Source organism: Camarhynchus parvulus, chromosome 1A (assembly GCF_901933205.1).
Source record: "Camarhynchus parvulus chromosome 1A, STF_HiC, whole genome shotgun sequence".
In the NCBI taxonomy this organism is placed as follows: domain Eukaryota; kingdom Metazoa; phylum Chordata; class Aves; order Passeriformes; family Thraupidae; genus Camarhynchus; species Camarhynchus parvulus.
In genome coordinates, this window is record NC_044586.1 from 8,676,430 (window position 1) to 8,694,179 (window position 17,750).

The 17,750-nt window shown below is 44.1% G+C and overlaps 1 protein-coding gene across 1 annotated transcript; it reads left to right on the forward strand.

The window, feature by feature from the left end:
* The first annotated feature begins 916 nt into the window (after positions 1 to 916).
* KLHL42 (kelch like family member 42) lies at positions 917 to 13,810 on the forward strand. The gene is made up of 3 exons (XM_030960234.1): positions 917 to 1,821; positions 8,757 to 8,950; positions 12,650 to 13,810. The coding sequence occupies exons 1-3, from the start codon at positions 917 to 919 to the stop codon at positions 13,099 to 13,101; spliced, it is 1,551 nt and encodes a 516-aa protein (XP_030816094.1). The 3' UTR covers positions 13,102 to 13,810.
* Positions 13,811 to 17,750: the final 3,940 nt, after the last annotated feature.

Here is a 17,750-nt window from a genome sequence, read left to right on the forward strand (position 1 = left end):
AGATGGGAAGGTTTTTTAAAATAAAGGACTGAGTTTGAAGAATATAACAAGGCAAACAGCAAATCTATCATTTTACCCTTGCCCAAGATGCTCAGTTTCCTTTTCCCTTGTTCATGTCAAACAAACTCAGAACCCTGCTACGTAGCCCACTCGTGAGATGTCCTGTTGCAGGAACTCAGTGTAAATAGAAAAGATGGTGCAGCAGAACAGGTTATGCAGTGTCTTCACAGGGCAAACCAGGGGCTGGGACACGGGGGAAGCCAGGCGGGTCAGAACAGAGTCCCGTTTCGCACTTGCCATCCCCGGGTCCCTGTGCTGCCCTGGCCAACCCGGGGGGTTCAGCTCGGCAAGGGATGCGGCAGAGCGGGGATGCGATGGCACCAGGCTGGCTGTGCCGCTCACCCGCCGCTTTTTCCCTGCGCGAGTGCTTCGGGAATGCTGCCCCTGGCCAGGGATGCAGCGGTACATTTATGGCAAGGGGTTAGAGCTGCGGCTGCAGCTGCGATCCCGGCCCAAATCGGGAGAGGGGAGCGCCAGGGGGGATCGCTGCGCCTCTGGGCTGTGCCCTGGAGCCCAGCACCGGCCTTTCCACCGTGCCCCTGACACCCACCCTGGCTGGGCCCGGGGGATGCCCTGACGGCCCCCCCCCCGGCGGGCAGCGCCGGAGCGCTCAAACATTGCCTTTTTCGGGCTTTTTTTCTCTTTCCTCCCTGCGTGCGTTCTGTGCGGTTGGTTGGTTTGGTTTTTTTTTTTTTTTTTCCGCTTCCCCTTGTCACTCCTTGCAGGGCCGGAGCGGCGGCAGCGCTCCCGGCATCCCGGGGCCGCTCCGCCCATCCCGGCCCGGCCCGGCCGGCGGAGGAGGAGCCGGCGCGGCGGCTCCGGCCGGGCTGAGGCGCGGCCGGGCCCGCGGTGAGCGATGTCCCTGGCGGAGCGGCGGCGGCGGCGGCAGCAGGAGGAGGAAGAGGAGCGGGAAGGGGAAGCAGGGGATGGGGCCGGTGCCGGGGAGGAGGTGGTGCAGATCCGGCTGGGGGACAAGTGCTACCCGGTGTGCAAGAGGAAGCTGATCGAGCAGAGCGACTATTTCCGAGCGCTCTACCGCTCGGGCATGCGGGAGGCAGGGCAGGGTCAGGAGGAGCAGCTGCTGCGCGGGGGGCTGAGCGCCCTGGGGCTGGAGCTGGTGCTGGACTTCATCAACACGTCCTGCCTGGCCAGGCTGGAGCAGGAGGAGGGCGGCGAGGAGGAGCCGCCGCTGCTGGAGGAGCTGGTGGAGGCCGCGTCCTACCTGCAGGTCACGCCCCTGCTGCGGCTGCTGCTGTCGCAGGTGCGCCTGGGCAACTGCTTCGAGCTGCACCGCCTGGCGCAGGTGTACGGCCTGCAGGACCTGCACGACGCCTGCCTGGACTTCATGGCCGCCCACTACCACCAGGTGCTGCGCAGGCCCGACGCCCGCCCGCACCTCCTGCTGCCCCCGGCGCTGCAGCAGCAGCTGCGGGAGCGGCGCATGAGGGGCACGGCCACCCTGGTGCTGCTCGGGGACTTCATGGGCGCCTGCCCGCCCGGGCTGCCCGCCGGCTGTCACCCCGCGGGGGACGCGCCCTGGGCCATGCTCCGCTACGACGAGGAGGCGCAGCGGTGGCTGCCGCTGGCCAACAACCTGCCCGCCGACCTGGTGAGCGTCCGCGGCTACGGCTCGGCCACGCTGGACAATTACCTGTTCATCGTCGGCGGCTACCGCATCACCAGCCAGGAGATCTCGGCCGCGCACTGCTACAACCCGTGCCTGAACGAGTGGAGCCAGCTGGCCTCGATGAACCAGAAGAGGTAACCTCTGCTCCCTGGGGTACACGCGTGTCCCTGTCTGGTGTTGAGCTAGATCCTGTTCACTCACATGGCACTGGCAGACCTCTCAGTGCTCTGAACCACCAAACAAACCCAATGAGAAAACTCCTTTCCCGCTTTCTTTTTGGTGTATTGTAACTCCAGTTAAGTGTGAAAAACGCCAATCCCTTGTTTTTAAAATTTTAAAAGTTTAATAGTAATAAAATGGTTATAAAAATAGTAATACAATTAGAGTAGTAATAATTTGGACAGATTGAATTAGGACAATGTGAGACAATAAATACAAAGAGTTATGGACGTCCGGGTACCTTTTCTGGGCAGCGCGAGCCCGAAAAAGGACACCCGTTAACAAAGGATTAACCCTTAAAAACAATAGCCTGTTGCATATTCATACACTTCATACGTGATGCATAAATTCCATTCAAATACAGGATTCTGTCTGGTCATAATCAACTTCTTCTAATCCTAACAGCGCCTTCGAGGCAGGAAGAAGTTAATTTCTTCTGATAAGAGGGCAATAAATTCTTTTTCTCTGAAAGATTTAGGTGTCCTGGGGATGCTATCTGGTGCAAATACCTCATTCCTTTCTTAAAAAAAAAAAATCCACTAACATAGTTCTTATTTTAGCTACAAAAGTTACCTTTTAATTACAAGACTACATTTTTCATATTATTAAAATGTTAATACAGCACTACTAATCAATAACTCAAAATACATATGGTAAATATCTGCGTAGAGGCATATAATACACACTTTTCACATAAGCACAAGTTTTCCTGCTCTTAGCGGGGATGTACAGGCTGTACCAGAGCTGGAGATGGCTGAAACAATTTAGTTGCAGCAGTTGTCCAGTGGTTTGTCCTTCCATAAAAATCTCAATATTTTGTAGGCCTGCATTTCAGTGAAATACCAGAAAAACGTCAGGAAGATGGTGAGAAATTTCTCACTTGTTGGGAATGTTTGGATCTAGGAATCATTCATTGTTTTGACAGTTTTTCTTTTTTACCTTTTATCCTTTTGAACCGTTTATTACACACTGATGTTTTAGTTTGCATTCAGAAACACTTGTATAATTTATACTTGAAAGAGTAATAGAGGCCTAGCCTTGAAGAGGGCCCAAAAAGAGAGGCCTTCTCCCTGGCCAAGGTTGTGGCTCCTCTACCTTAACCACACTTTGGAGTTATAAAAACAAAGGCTTTCATTCCACTGAAACAAACTAGCTTTGTTTCCAACACGAACTTCCTCTTTGTTTCCATTTTAGTAAAAGTATTTTAAATTTTATCTTTTCTCTCTGAAAAAGAAAATGTAAAGATGCCAAAATTCACTGTAGAATGGAAATCCTCTTCTCTATCCAGTGAATTGAAAGAGCATGCACAGAGACCCAAGCTATTTGCATAAATGCTTTGTATCTGGGTGGTTAAACTGCAGTCTCTATTCCTGGCTCTATTTAGCTTTTGCCACCTAAACCCTCTCAAAACAGGGATCAGACCTGAAATTAAGTCTTTCCCATTTCATCTTTTTGTCCCCCCACTTCTTGTATTGTGAGAATTGTACTAAAATAATCACCTCCCTAATCAGTCATCACAACTGATCAGAAACCATTTTTCTCAGGGTTTGTGACTCCTTGGAACGGCGCTGGGAAAAGTTTCATCTGTAAAATGGATGTTTGGCTTTTAAGCGCTACAAACACCTTTTCTTGCAGACCTTTCTCAGAGGCTGAGCCTGTAGCAGAGTTCCCTGAGGTGCCTGGGGAACAGATATTTTAGCTAGCTTCATTTGACAGCAGGACCTGTGTGAAAGTGGTTGAGAGTGCTTGGCCTCCCTAGAAAAGCAGGGTGGGGTCAGCCCGCCCAGTGTCTCCGATGGAAATTAACTCCATCACAGAAGTGCCACATTGATCAAATCACGAGGTTCTGTTTCTGTGATGTGTATAGCAAGACAGCTGTTACTATGTATGTTGACACTGCAACGTGGGTTCTTAAAAAATAACCTTTTCCAGGCCCTTTTTGCACCTTACAGTTCGTGTATTCAAACTCTAGATCAGCCTTTTTTCCTCCACACTTCCCCTTTTTTTGTTTTTGTTAGGATGTATAATCATTATACTTGAAATAAACAAACGTACTGTTTTCGATGGCATTGCCACATCAACTTAATCTTCAAACCCATCTCAGGTGACAGCAAGGTGTTCTTAGACTAGAATTTCACACTGGCCATTTACTGCAGAAAGACAGCAGGCAAATGGATATTTTTGGAATAATCTTTAGTCTTAAATTCCATGGTAGTTATTGCAGGCCAAAAAGTACCCAGAATTACACCTGCAAAGTAGCAGTGAGGATGTTGTTCTCTGAGTAACTGGGGGAACTTTTTTGATGGAAACTCAGCTGACCCCTTCTCAAAACACATTTCTGATTTTACCAGCTTCACGAAGTCTCAGCTCTGCAGTTAATTATTACTTTTTCTATCTGACATAACATGTCAGCTCCCTGATGACCTGTTGGGTGCTTTGTGGCAAGGAGGGATGGCCTGTGCCCTAGGAGCCAGGAGCAGCATCGTTTTTAACATGAGGAGTTTGCATGCTGCATGACCAGTGCTGATGCCTGTCTGCCACACATCTGTGCTGCAATTAGAGCTGCAGTTCTCTTGGCATTGTATTTTTAGTTTGTTATGCTGTAGTAAAATAAGCAGGGTGGTTGCCCAGCCTTCTGCTTAGGAATTACAGCCATGTGACTGTCTGGCAAATGAATTTATGTCAGCTGATACGATTACATCCCGTGGATGAAATTCGACATACCTTCAGGGAGGGCTCTAGTTTCCATTGAAGTTGGTTTGACTTCAGACAGTAGAGGATCTGGATTTGTCCTGCATGAGTGACTGCATGTGTTGGCCTCGAAGGAAGGCTGAGGAGTTACGGATGTAATTTTGCTGGTCTACTCTTCATATAAGAGCTTTCTGCCCTAAACAAACCTTTCAAGTTCTTTGGTGTTTTTATCATGAATTATTTCCATTGTTGTAATCTCCTCATGCTTAGATGAAACACTCCTAATTTACTTCTAAGTAGAAGACGAAAGCCACCTGAATTTTTAGCAGCCATTCTGGTTTGGGTCTTCACTGTTGGCTTTCTTTTTAGGTGTACAGGTCTTATTACTTTAGTTTCAAACTTTTTCACAATAGACAAGTCGTGTATAATGTTCTTGTGATGCCCCCAGGAGCTTCGGAGAGTGTTATTCCCAACTTATGCATACCCAAGGGAACTAAAATAATGTGCTCAGGCTCACCAAGGAAGCCTGTGGCTGAGCATGGAATTTCTCATCGTCTGAGTGCTAAATCCAGTGCTGATCGCAAATAGTCCACAGCAGATCAGGTTTTCTAGACCTTTTCATTCTAGATGTGTTTCTGTACTTGGAATTCTCAAGAGAGAGAATGACCTGAACTTTTTAATAGAAGCAGCTCCATGTTAGTGTTGCCCAGGTTCACTTGTGGTCTCTGGAGTCAAGAAGGTAACCAAGTGAATAGGGGACTGTGGCAGTAATGTCCTTGAATACCTTTCCAAACATTTTCTTTCTTTTTTAAGTGAACACTGTCTGGTGAAATTTGCTATTTAAAAATACTATAGGATTTCTACTCCATGTGCCAGTTATAGCCATATATTCCACTTCTATTTTCCTTCAGAACCTTCCCACTCATGGCAGGTTAATCTTCCAGGCTTGGAAGACCTATGTAAGCCCAGGCTGGAATTATGCACATGGAACATGATTTTTGTGAGCAATCTGTACCTGAACTGCTGCCACTCTGAGGACTCTTACAGGAATGTAGGAGATGATGCTTTTGGGGAATGCTGCTTGTTCAGGAGACCTTCTCATTCCTCACTTTTTACTGTTTGGTTTTTTTTTTTTTTTTAATTCACTCAAAATTCTTCTGTGCTGGAAGAAAATAGACTTCAAAATTTTTTTAAGTTAGAACCATCCATACCTTACTTACCACAAATGTATCACACATTCTAAAGCTAAATGTTTGATGCAGTGTACTCTGCAAATTCACAGAAATATAAAAAAGAAATATAAAAAAATAGAAAGAAAAGGAACTCATTGAAAATACATTAAACGCTTTGGAATTGCTCCATAAGCGTGCTTTCATTATTCCTTGTCTCTGTTGTAAGTGCTTTAACTCTAGAATAAAGAGGTCATCTGATTTTTGAGAAATTTTAAGGTTAAATTCATCATTTGTCAGGAAGAAACAATGCTGGTTACTCCAAGGCTCGTGTTCTGCAGCAGAACCTAGGCTACCTTGCAAATAAATACGTATTTAACTCGCTCTTGAAATCCTCCAGCAGTGTAGATTCCAACCTACACTGGAATCTTCCTCCCAAGCCTCTTGTTCCCATGTTTAGCCACACCTCTGATCAGAAAATCCTCCCCAGTATCTGGGCTAACTCTGTTTTTTTGTTGTACACTAAGTGAGATTGTCAGTGAACAAAAACCTTGTTTTTGTTAGCCGCTGCCCCACGGGCTGCTGCAGATACACCGAGCACAGTGCAGAGCCATGGGGGTTTTGGGGAGCTGTGGAATGTTCTTGCATGCAGAAAGCCTCTCTGCTCCAGCTCCTTTGTATTCATTGTTATATTTTCCTTCTTTTGTGCACGCAGCGCTTTGCACTTTGTTGATTGAAGAATGAATTTTGAGTGATGGTGAAACCCCACAGCTCCCACTCACTGCTGTTCCTGAGCTCCTGTTCAGTCAGTGGGGGCAGCAGAAGACAGCTCATACCTTGGCTTTTCCCAGCAAGAAGGGACCCTCTAGGCGTGGTTTTTGGAAAGTACATCTTGGTCCCGCAGGTTTAGACCAGTCACAGGTGTGAGTGGAGCTCCGTCGTGGTGGAATCTGACTGATTCGACCCCACTGTTTCCAGGCTGTAGTCCATGGAACAGTTGCTGGTTGTGGAGAGCTGGCTGCCTGCTCAGTGTTTACTTTCCTTGTTTCCAGCTGCTCCAGCACACCAAAAGAGACTAAAAATGCACTAAATATTTCCTAATGTGCACTCTCCATAAAGACACCTGCTGTTACTGGCATGGAAAGGTGAATGGCAGAAGTTTTTCATAACATACTGAGCCATTGTCTAAACTTTCATATGAAGTGTGCTGATGGATATTTGCAGCTATTTTTGAGTAAAATGAACCTTATTGTTAATGAATTCCATAAATCTGAGATACCTCCACTGAATGTCATCCATTTTAACAAGTGTTTGGAAATGGTTAAATGACTGACACAAAGGTTTGTAGCCTCCTTTTAGAATATTTAAAGCTGAAAGCTGTGCTGTCTGTATTTCAGTAGATAACTTCCCCAGTGGTTTTGCCCCTTTGTTAATTTGTGGAAATTTTTTCTTCGTCCTAATTTTTGCAATAGGTATATTGCTTTCAAAATCATAATGTTTTGCAAGTAGTTATCCTCATTTCATACCTGCTTTTGATTGCCATGTTATTCTGGATTCTCTGAAATGGAAAGCATAATTGCTATTGAGGGAATATGAACAGACTGACCTAATCGTAGATGTCAGGAGAAAAAATAAGAATAAAAAGCAACTAATTCCTTCAAAGGAGCATTTTAGTTTCCAAAGCTGTATCAGGCTGACAAGAAGAAAGTGATTCCATTTGGAAACAAATCCTTTTTCCAAATAGATTTAATAAAGGAAGTTGCAGGGCAGTCTGCAGCTAGGCAGGGTTCATTTTATCCAGACAAAACCCTGCAAAAGTACTTAGCAGTAAATTTTGAATGTTGGATTCCTGCAGGGTGGTACTCCCTTTGCTGCCCAGCAGGCCAGTGCAGGTCTGAAACACCATTTCAGTTTTACAGACATAACACGATTCCCTGTTTGGCTTTGTGCTGAGCTGGTGCACTCCAGGGACTGCCACACATCCAGTTAATTGGGATAGCAATGGTAAAATCTCAATTGGCTCAGCAGAAGAGAAGGAACAACCTTTCTAGGCAATGAGACTGTTCCTGGGGAGAGGAAAAGCTCATCATTTGTTAGACCAGCTTCCCCAGCTGGAAGGAAGAGCAGCATACAAGAGTTCTGTCTTCACATCCTCCAGGTTCTTCCTTCAGATCTGCACCTCTAATACCCATGACCATTTATTTCTGTCTGTGTTACCTTCAGGGTGTGAGATAGGAGACTTCTCCTGCTTCAGAATCAGGATGTTGTCCTTTGCCATGTGTGAATTTTGAGAGCATAGTGGAACAGACTAAGAAATAAATGACCCATTTGGAGGGCATTGCTCATGGGGTGCAATGTCATTTTTGTGCAGCTAAGGGTGGAACATAATTTACAGATAGATCTTGCTTCAGAGGATGTATTCAGTAGTTTAATGCTGAATAGGCTACAGAGGATTCTCTCTTCTTTCTTTTGCTGAGCAGGATTCAATGTGTTCCACTCTAAATTGCTTTTTTATTAGGGTTATTAAAGAGATTCCATAATCTTAAACAAATATGCATTCATAGGCATCCATCAAGCCTTGTTTGAAATTTCTGCAATTTTAACTGAAATTATATCTTTATTTGTGTGTCCATGTAATGCAGTTTTCTCTACCACGTTCACATTGTTAAAAGCCTGATAAGAATGACCTGTCTGCTAAGCACATGGGTTAACTGACGTCTAGAGCTGAACTGAAATACAAAATAAAATATTCCTCAGTCTCATCAGCATCATCAATACCGTTCAGACTGTCACTGGTTACTGTCCTGAGTAATTGCAGTGTAGTTACAGCATTTTGGCCTGGCACAGGAGTTCAGATGCTGCAGATCCCTCAGGCGGTGGTGCAAGCTGTGAGTGGTGATGAGTTTGTCAGAGCCTGGGTAGGAAGAACTTCCCTCTGTATTTTTGCACATGGATGCACCTCATTTCAGTGCTGCAATCTGTTCTTTCAGGTCCAACTTCAAGCTCCTGGCTGTCAGTGGAAAGCTCTATGCCATTGGTGGCCAGTCCCTTTCCAATGTGGAGTGCTACAACCCGGAGAATGACTGGTGGAATTTTGTGGCGTCCATGCCAAACCCTCTTGCAGAATTCTCAGCTTGTGAATGCAAGGGCAAGATCTACGTTATTGGAGGATACACTGCACGAGGTAACAAGTTTGCTGTTAGTTCTTGTTGCTTTTTACCTGGTTGTTTCCAAGGCCCAGATAATTTTCTCCTGTTCTTCAGGAAAGCTTTTGAACTTGTGTAGAAGGCTGCGTAATGCTGATTAAAACACAAAGAAATAAATTGCTGGTAGAAAACTGTTGATGAAATAAAACAAAACAATAGCTCTATCAGAAAAGAATCAGTTTTGGTTTTTTTCGGAGCCTGTGTGGACCTGGGCTCTGTTACTTGCAAAGAACAAGCTGATGGGTACTTCAGCACCCAGCTTAGCCACTACCCCTTTTCTTAGATTTTGATCATGCAGTAGAGAGAGGTCTCAACAGATATACTTTGTTTGCTTTTTAAATACCTGGTTTAGACTGTCAGAAGGAAAAAATTCATAGAAAATATCTGCCTGCCTTAGTATTTCTCATGTATTAATAGATATTATGGTCTTTTCACTACAGTATTTCAGTGTTTCACAGACAAATTCAAGTTACGCCTTAATAATGGAATGGGACAATCAAAAGCTGAAACAAGAATCAACACTTTCAGCTTACTTAATTTCTATACCAGATTTTCTGTGGACACTGTACAGAGGGGAGGATTTGGAGTTTCATTCTCTTCTGACAATTATTTTTCTTTTATTCAACGGGCAAACAAGTTCAGTTAAAAAAGACTCCTATTTGTTCATTCCTTAAGTACATAGTGCCATTTTTTGGGAGGAAGACATTTTCTCAGAGCTTTGGAAGTCAATTTTTTAAACATGTCAAATGTTCAGTATTTACCAAGATTTCGTAAGTTTGAATTTGGCCTTTGCCCACTTCAGTTGACCACAGCAGTTTTAAGGATTTCTTTCCAAGCAGAGAATGAAATTAGAAGACAGCTCAGCTTTTACAGACAGTACTGCAAGCAAAACTAAACAGATGTTAGAACAAGCTTCTAGTGTCTGAGCAGATTTGAGCCTCTGAATAATTTTAAAGTTCATAAAAGATACACTGCCATCCCTTAAGATCCTTCTGGTAATGAAAACCCTCAAGCACATTTTGTCCAGACCATTCTGACCCAGAGCCTGGTGGCTTCTGTGAGGAAAATGTGCCTGTGTGTTTATGGAGAGCTGTGCTGTGCTGTGTGTGCTGCAGTCCCAATCCTCTGGTCACCCCCACTACAGGACCTGCTGGGGCCACTGTGCTCCCTCATGTCCAGCACTGGGACTCTGAGATGTCTGCCATGAAACACTTGTTGTGCTGAGAAGTCACATTCAAAGGGAAACATCCTGTGAGACGAGAACGAGGAGAAGGGGTTGAAACAGGTTAATGGGAAGTCTTGTCTCTAGAGACCAGGGTTGGGGGGTTGGCATTTTTATCTAGAGAAAGAAGAGGTGAGGTGCTACACAATTACAAGGAGGACCAGCTTTTCTCCTACACCCTCTGCACTCTGCAAGTTCCTTTTCTGATGCTTGTGCTGTGCTTTCATCAGGCTGCCTAGTCCTGGTGTCATGAAGAGGAAGACCAGCACATTGCTGATGCAGATCCCATTCCTTTAAAATTCCTGAACAAGGCGTGTGCAGTCAGGATTGCTGCCCTGTGTCAGGCTCCTGACTCAGTGCTTGCTGCCTGTAGGTTCAGCTGAAGGAGAGTTGCGAGTTACCTCTGGCTTCCTCCATGCTCCAGGGGATTGCTGCTGCCCTCCAAACCCCTGTCCTTTCCCAGGCCTTTTCCTAAAAGCCTTTTTCAATGGAAATCAAGCAGTAAAACAATAGGAAGTTTTGAGCAGTGGATAACTAGCATATTTAGGCTTCTGTATAAATCCAGGATCTCTCAGGACAACAAACACCTATGCTTGCTATAAATAATTTCCTGAACAAGCTCTGGAATCAGTTTTTCTGTGACGTCTTGGTAGTAGACTTATACACCAGAATTGCCACAGATACACTGATGATTTTCCTTCTGAAGTATGCCAGTGTCAGAAAGTGTTAAGACCTAAGGATATGAGAAACACCAAGGTTTATATGCTGGTTTGCTACCTTTACTACATAAAGCACATGCAACAATTAATGTTTTTTTTATTATGTTATTTTTAGTAATTTTTGGTATTTCTGTATATACTTCAGTTGTGGTAGATTTTGTGGGCTGTTTTTTAGATTGGTGTAGAGCTTTCTCCTGAGACTGCATTTTCCAAAAGATGGCAGGATCTGGAATTTCCCACTGTAAATTATAATGACACTTCTGGAATAAAGTCCTCCTTTTGAGTTTGCAGCTTTCACTTCTGAACCTAGATCCTAATAGAAGTTCCATGTCACACTGTAGTGTTCATATTTTGTATTGTGGGTTTTGGTTTGGGGTTTTTTTTTGCTGTTTCAGGGGATATAAAAGACCCAAGCTGTGGACTGAGCATGTGAGGGCCCCATTGCAATGGACTTCTATTTCATACACCTCTTCTCAAATAGCACATTTTCCAGGGGAAGTTTACTGCTATAGATAGTCATAGAAACTTAATTGGGACTTCTCCTCCCCTTAATGAGTCAGAGAATGATAGGTTGTTTGTAGACAAAGGTCATCTATATGTAGAGCTGTAGTTTCACAGAGCACTTCCATGAAAATAATCAGAGTGCAAATGCTGGATGGAGCAGCACCTCCCTGATCATGCCACTGATGCACTTCATTCATGACAGTCCAGTTATATTTCTGGCTATTTATACCTGTGCCCTCACAGAACCTGTCAGTGTGTCCCTGTCTGCTCTTCCCCCTGGGAGCTCATCTGGAAGTCATCATGCAGGACAGACTGGTACCATGGAGGGGATTTAATAAAAGACCTGTCTAGAGTCTGCAAACCTGTTCCTGCTTGTCACTTGAGGTTGGATTTGAGCTCAGGTCTCCAGAGACTGGAACTGAATTTACCGAGTCGTGTGCGTTCTGTGATAATTTAGTGAAGCCTTGGGCACAGCCAGGGTCTTCACTGCACCATAAATCAGGGTGGCATTGTAACAGTTTTGTGGAAAAACACTATTGCAGACACATGCACACACTGAGTTATGAATTGTGGAGATAATTTCAGCTTCTTTCTGAGCCTCTGCTTGATGGCAGAGCACAGATTTCCTGGTTCTTAAATGATTTTGACAATGCGTGTTTCTCTCTTTATAAGGTGCCCTTAGGTCATCCAGACCACTTGCTGAAATGTAACCAGCTTTACAAATTTTATTCCATAAAACTGTGATTTATGGACTGAAATGTGAAGTGTCAGAGTTGAGCTTGGATGGTAAATCATCACTTGGCAGCCATTAATGAAGTGTACTCTCTTCATGATAGTTTGATTCATCTGTGACCACTTCTGGAGATGAGAATATTGCTCCATTTCCCTCTTTGTAAAAAAATATGTATCAATCAGAGACAAAATTAAAAGCATAAGCTGAAAGGTAGAGATTAGATTCTGCTAAAATCTGTGGGCTCAGACAATTTACATCATGTAATGTGCCAGAAGTAGCATCATTTTCTTCCCCTGTGCCAAGGAACAGAACGTTCAAAGTTTCTTGTCAAGGGCAAAGAGCTGCAGTTGTCAGTGATCACCATTTCTGCCCTGGCTTGCCCTGCAAATGTGTGAGCAATCTGCAGGAAAGGCTGGGACACTGTAGGAAAGAAAAACGCTCCCCCACAAGTGCCTTGTGACAGAATTTTTGATTTGAGAATGTCTCATCTCTGTTCCAGGCAGGAACATGAGCATCCTGCAGTACTGTCCCACTTCTGATTCCTGGACCAACTTGGAGCTGTGCGACGTGCACGTGCGCAAGCAGCAGATGCTGTCTGTGGAGGAGACCATCTACCTGGTGGGGGGCTGCATCCTGGACCCCGGGCCCAGCCACAGATCCAGCCCCAGCGAGGACGTGCTGACCGTGCAGTCCTACAACATCGCCACCAAAGAGTGGCTCTACCTCAACGAGAACTCATCCAAATCCGGCCTTAACTTGACTTGCACGCTCCACAACGATGGAGTCTATATCTTGAGTAGGAATATTACTCTGTCTTCCAGCTTGGAGCAGCGTCTCTTCCTGAAGTACAACATCTTCACGGACACTTGGGAGACCCTGGGGCGCTTCCCAGCCTTTGGACAGAACATTCTGATCTGTTCTATGTATTTGCCTGATGGGCGAAAAGTGTGACAGCACAAGGGTTTTCTTTTCAGTTCATTAATGGTTTTTTGATGAAATACTGCTGCCTTTGAATAATTCCATTTTAGAATGTAATCCAGCTGCATAATGCAGGCATAAAATACTGATTCTATTCTCTAAAATGGTTTCAGAATTCAGTATGAAGAGAAATGCTTCCAGAAACAGTTTTAAGATGTGGATTTGAAAATTTTACTAGTTTGGATTAAAATTTCACCAGGTATTGTTTGCAATTTCAGCGTAAAATTATTATGTTGGCAACTGATACAGGAGTTCCAAAGGCAAAACTGATCAGTCTGGTTTTATTCTTTGTCTTAGTAGACAGTGTAGAACAAAACATAAACCTTTTAAAAGTGGAAACAATTTAATAAAGTAAATAATAAGTATAATCAAAATCACAACAGGATTTATTTCTTTCAAAATACAGTTTTTACTCAAGCAAGGTTCTGTCAAATGCACACTGTTTTAGATTGCTTATACTATCTCATTTTTATCTCTTCCATGGCAGCAAGCGAGATTCTCAAAGGTGCCAGCAAATGGGGTCCCATCAAGAACTTTCTCTGAATTATTTGTAGTGCAATGCTTTGCCAGGGACTGGTAGGAATTACCTGGGGGCTACAGTCACTGATTGGAAAGTAGCTGCTCCTTTAATGGAAGTTGGCAGCATTTCTTTCTACTAATAAGATAGAAGTAAAAAGGCTCTTTATTCAAAGGGTGGAGTTTCCTAATTGTCATAAAGGTTTGAGTCTTAGTTACCTTGTTGTGTTCTGTGGTACTTAAAACTGAGTTTTAAAGATCAAATTGCAGTTGGCAGCAATCTGTGTGTTGTGAAGATGTCCCTGAGCATGTATGGAGGTGATCCTGTTCCAGGCACATCCTGATTGGTAATGCTCCTGTGGGACGTGCATGGAAGGCTTGGCTCTCATAAATGACTCCCTGAACATGTCCCCCAGAGCGGGGACATGGGAATGTTGGCTCTTTCTTGTGTCACCAGGGAAGGTTGCCTCAGGTTTGCCACCCAGTGTTGTACTTGTGTACAGGGCACTGTAAGGTGGTCACTGTGAGCACTCGTCTGTGGGGATTCTGCAGTGGATACTGCAGGAGCTTCTCCCAGTTCCTGCCTCTTGCCTGACAGAATTACAGCCACGACTGGTCCCTTTTCTCCATGTAGCTCACAAGTGCAAAAGGTCTTCTTGAGGTGCCTGCCCAGCTCTGGAGAGTGTGTCCTCACAACAAGGAGAGGAAAAGCTCTGGGTCACCATGAGAAGAGCTAGGTTAGATATGTGCTAAACACATTGCAGGGATGCTGGTTTGCACCAGCTGTTCATCCACATAAGATGAGAGTTAAAGCACCTGAACACATTCCTAGTGTGTGGAGATGTCTTATTTGTTCTTCATTAGAATTCAGGAATCTGAATCTTTTGAAGAGAGAGGCCTGTTGTACAGAGGATGAGGCAGCAGTGGTTCCCTCAGGGTCCTTGTAACTCCTTGCTTTTCCACAGTTTTGAATGAAATCTGTTCTTGCTAAAGGGTTATCAGTCTTAAAGTGCCTTGCCAGTCCCTGCTCACACATTAATCTTGGTGCTTGCAATCACCTGTAGCAACCCGAGCAGAAAATCCCAGGAAACTTCTCCAGAATGAGGGCATTTGTGTTTGAACACTCTCAGAATGAAAGCAACCACAGCACAAGGTATTTTGGATGTCTGAAATTTACCTTTTTGGGTGGAACTTTTGCAGCCTGGTGGAGAATGTCCTGCCTCAGCCCAAACTGGTGCCTGCCACTCAGCTCTGTATGACTTCAATTAGCTAAGTCCATGTTCATGTGTTTTTATTTCCTTTGAAGGCATTGTGCAACTGCTGTGTTTTGACAGCAGTATCAGGCCACACAATTGCTCTTCTGCAATGAAGCAATTAGGTGATTTTCATAAGATGCTTCTTCCAGAAGTGTTTCAGAATAAATACAAGCAGGGTGCCATTGCCTGGTGATAAATTATCTCGGTCACATTATGCTACTTGCTTTCCTAAATTTCTTTTCAGTTCCAGATTTGGTACTCTACAGTCAACTGTGACCAATGTTGGTGGAGGGAATCACATCCAAGTTGCATCCAAATTCTCTTCCCTAGGAAATTAACTAAGAAACCCCGTCACTCCTGGGTTTGTAGTGGGGGGAATCAAATGAAGTCCTTTCAAACCAGTCATTTCTTAGTGCAGTCATAATTCCAAAAACTATGACCTCATCTTCTTGGTGTGATTTTTCTTTCAGAAGAGGCCTTTCCACACTGGGTTTGTCTTGGTTTCAACTTCCAGCAGTCAAGTGACCACCTTGGAAACCTGCTCAAATGCAGAAGACAAAGATATGTCTGACCATAAATACAGTCAGATCCTTTTGTCAGTCCATGGTGCAATTGCCTCCTACACTGACATCTGACAGTACTGTAGTCACAAATCAAAACTGGTATTTAATTTACTGGTAGCATTAATTGGTGTAAGAATCTAAATGTACTCCATTACTACAGGCTGAAATAAAAATAAATGTCTTTTTTAAACAAAATCCTTTACAGAAAAGTATGCAGTGTGTGTGGCCCCAGACCTCAGGAAAGAGACCAAACACTGTAATGACTGTCTTGTGCCCTGCTTATTTTCTTTCTATCAGTTTTATACTTCATATTCACTTTTTATATTTTGGGGCAAGGAAAAGTGTCTGAGAGCCACTAACAGAATAATTAAACCACTACTTTTTAGCCAATGGAAGTGTTCAGTGATCCGGTGTGCTCTCCTTTCTCTGGTGGTGGGAGGAAATTTGAAATTTCTTGATTTTAGAAGTAGCCAAAGAGTCCTTGCAGTCTCATCAACTGGAAATTCCTCTGTTGTCCTCACGTTGCTCCAAACTTACCATGTGGGCTTGGAGAGATCCTTCCAGCTCCTGGCATCTGCATCTCCGAAAGTGAGTAGGAACGTTCATCTTGTGGGAACACAAGGGTCATTGGTATGTAGTGTTTGAAAGAGTTCCTGAGCATGTGAAGTACATTTGTCCTCCGTGCTGTTGCTGCTTCCTTGGCTAGTCAGACTGCTTCAGTAAGTGCTAATTACTTCAACCTCTGCTAATTACCTGCAATTTGAATGAATGGCTATTTCCAGCCTGTTTCTTTCATTTCTTCTTTCTTTTTTTCTATTTGGTCACCTAACAGTAGTTCATCTAAGTTTCCTGGTCTTGGTGTTCCCAAGTCTGTATCCAACCTCCAGACCACTGCTTTCCTGCTGTGTCTGGGTTATCCAGTGCTTTACATCTCCACTATTTATCTTCTCAGGTTCCCTGTGACACTGGTTCCCTGTGATATTCACCAGCAAAAGCTGACAATGGTAGAGGATGATCCTGAGTTGAAAGAAAGAACAGCAGCCCCCTGGGGGAGGAGTAAACAGAAAACTCTGGGAACTTACTCCCTCCTCGTAAAATGCAGAAGCATTTGAGAAGGTTGCTCACATCAAGGCTAAGAGGGAGCATAAAAGTTTCTTCCTTTCTGGGAATGGTTTGTGGTTTTCAATGTGAAATAAGAGTTGTGTGGGGCTTAAGTTTAATCTCTCTGGCTGCTTTCCATGGGTTTCCCTTTCTGCCCTGTCGGCCAACCTCTCTTGAGCTTAATATCTGTGTTTTACATTCTTTGAGGATTTTGCCTTTCTACATCAGTGACCAGCCCATTTTGCTGAAATCATATGCTAGCATTTTGTTGGTTTTTTCTGTGTTGCTCTCCTTTTCACACTCAGCTGTGTCTGTCTGTCACAAAGTAGTTTGTAATTCAGGTGTAACCTTTTCATTTAGTCAATTTTGGGGCTCTGGGAAGAGAAACCTACAAAGCTACAAATGTTCAGTTTCCTTTCATCCTCGTTTCAGTGAGAAGTGATGCTGCAGGCATTCAGTTTGTGGGAATTGGTCTGTGTCTGTGACAGGATGGAGAACAGAGGGGCACGGAGTGTAACAACATTTTTTTATTTAGCACATAACATGCTCAAAGCCCCCCACGTGCAGAAGTTACTTCTCCCTGCCATCCCTGTGAGGTAAGATACACTCTGTAAATGGTGTTAAACCAGAGACATCCTTGGAAGAGCTGTTGGCAAGGCCAGCAAATTGATAGGTGTTCATCAAGAGCCCTCCTCAGAGGGCAGAAGCTGTCAGTGTGTGGATATAATTATTTGCACTTAGAGCAGTGACCAAAGGGTGGCTCCCTAGCCCCACAGTAAGGCTTAGGAGCCAGAGCTCATGCTCTCAGACAGAAAATTTAAACCCCTTTACAGTTGTTCTCGGACTGTGATTTCCATCTAACCAGCTTTGAGCCTAGTTTAGTGCAAGCTCTGGGTTGTTCTTTTTTTATTATTTCCTGAGAAGGAGAGTGGAGTTGGGAGAAGGAGTCTGCATTTTGTGAACTGAAAGGGATCATGCATTCACAGATTTAAAATCACTCTCCCATCAATCATACATGCTATATGGATTATTTTCTAAAAGCAGTGACATTACCAGTAAACACGTGCTGTTATCTCCTGTGAATATCAGTATTGTCTAAAGTAAGATTTAGTTTCTTTTTTGCAATTAGAAGAGTAAACCATTGCAATTCCTGTACTTTTCTAGTGGAAGGCTGATTATACAGGGT

Excerpts from the sequence above, each read along its gene's own strand:
- KLHL42 (XM_030960234.1), top strand. The coding sequence starts at position 917 with ATGTCCCTGGCGGAGCGGCGGCGGCGGCGGCAGCAGGAGGAGGAAGAG. Across the intron at positions 1,822-8,756 it reads GCCTCGATGAACCAGAAGAG|GTCCAACTTCAAGCTCCTGG; the intron begins GTAACCTCTGCT and ends CTGTTCTTTCAG. Across the intron at positions 8,951-12,649 it reads TGGAGGATACACTGCACGAG|GCAGGAACATGAGCATCCTG; the intron begins GTAACAAGTTTG and ends TCTCTGTTCCAG.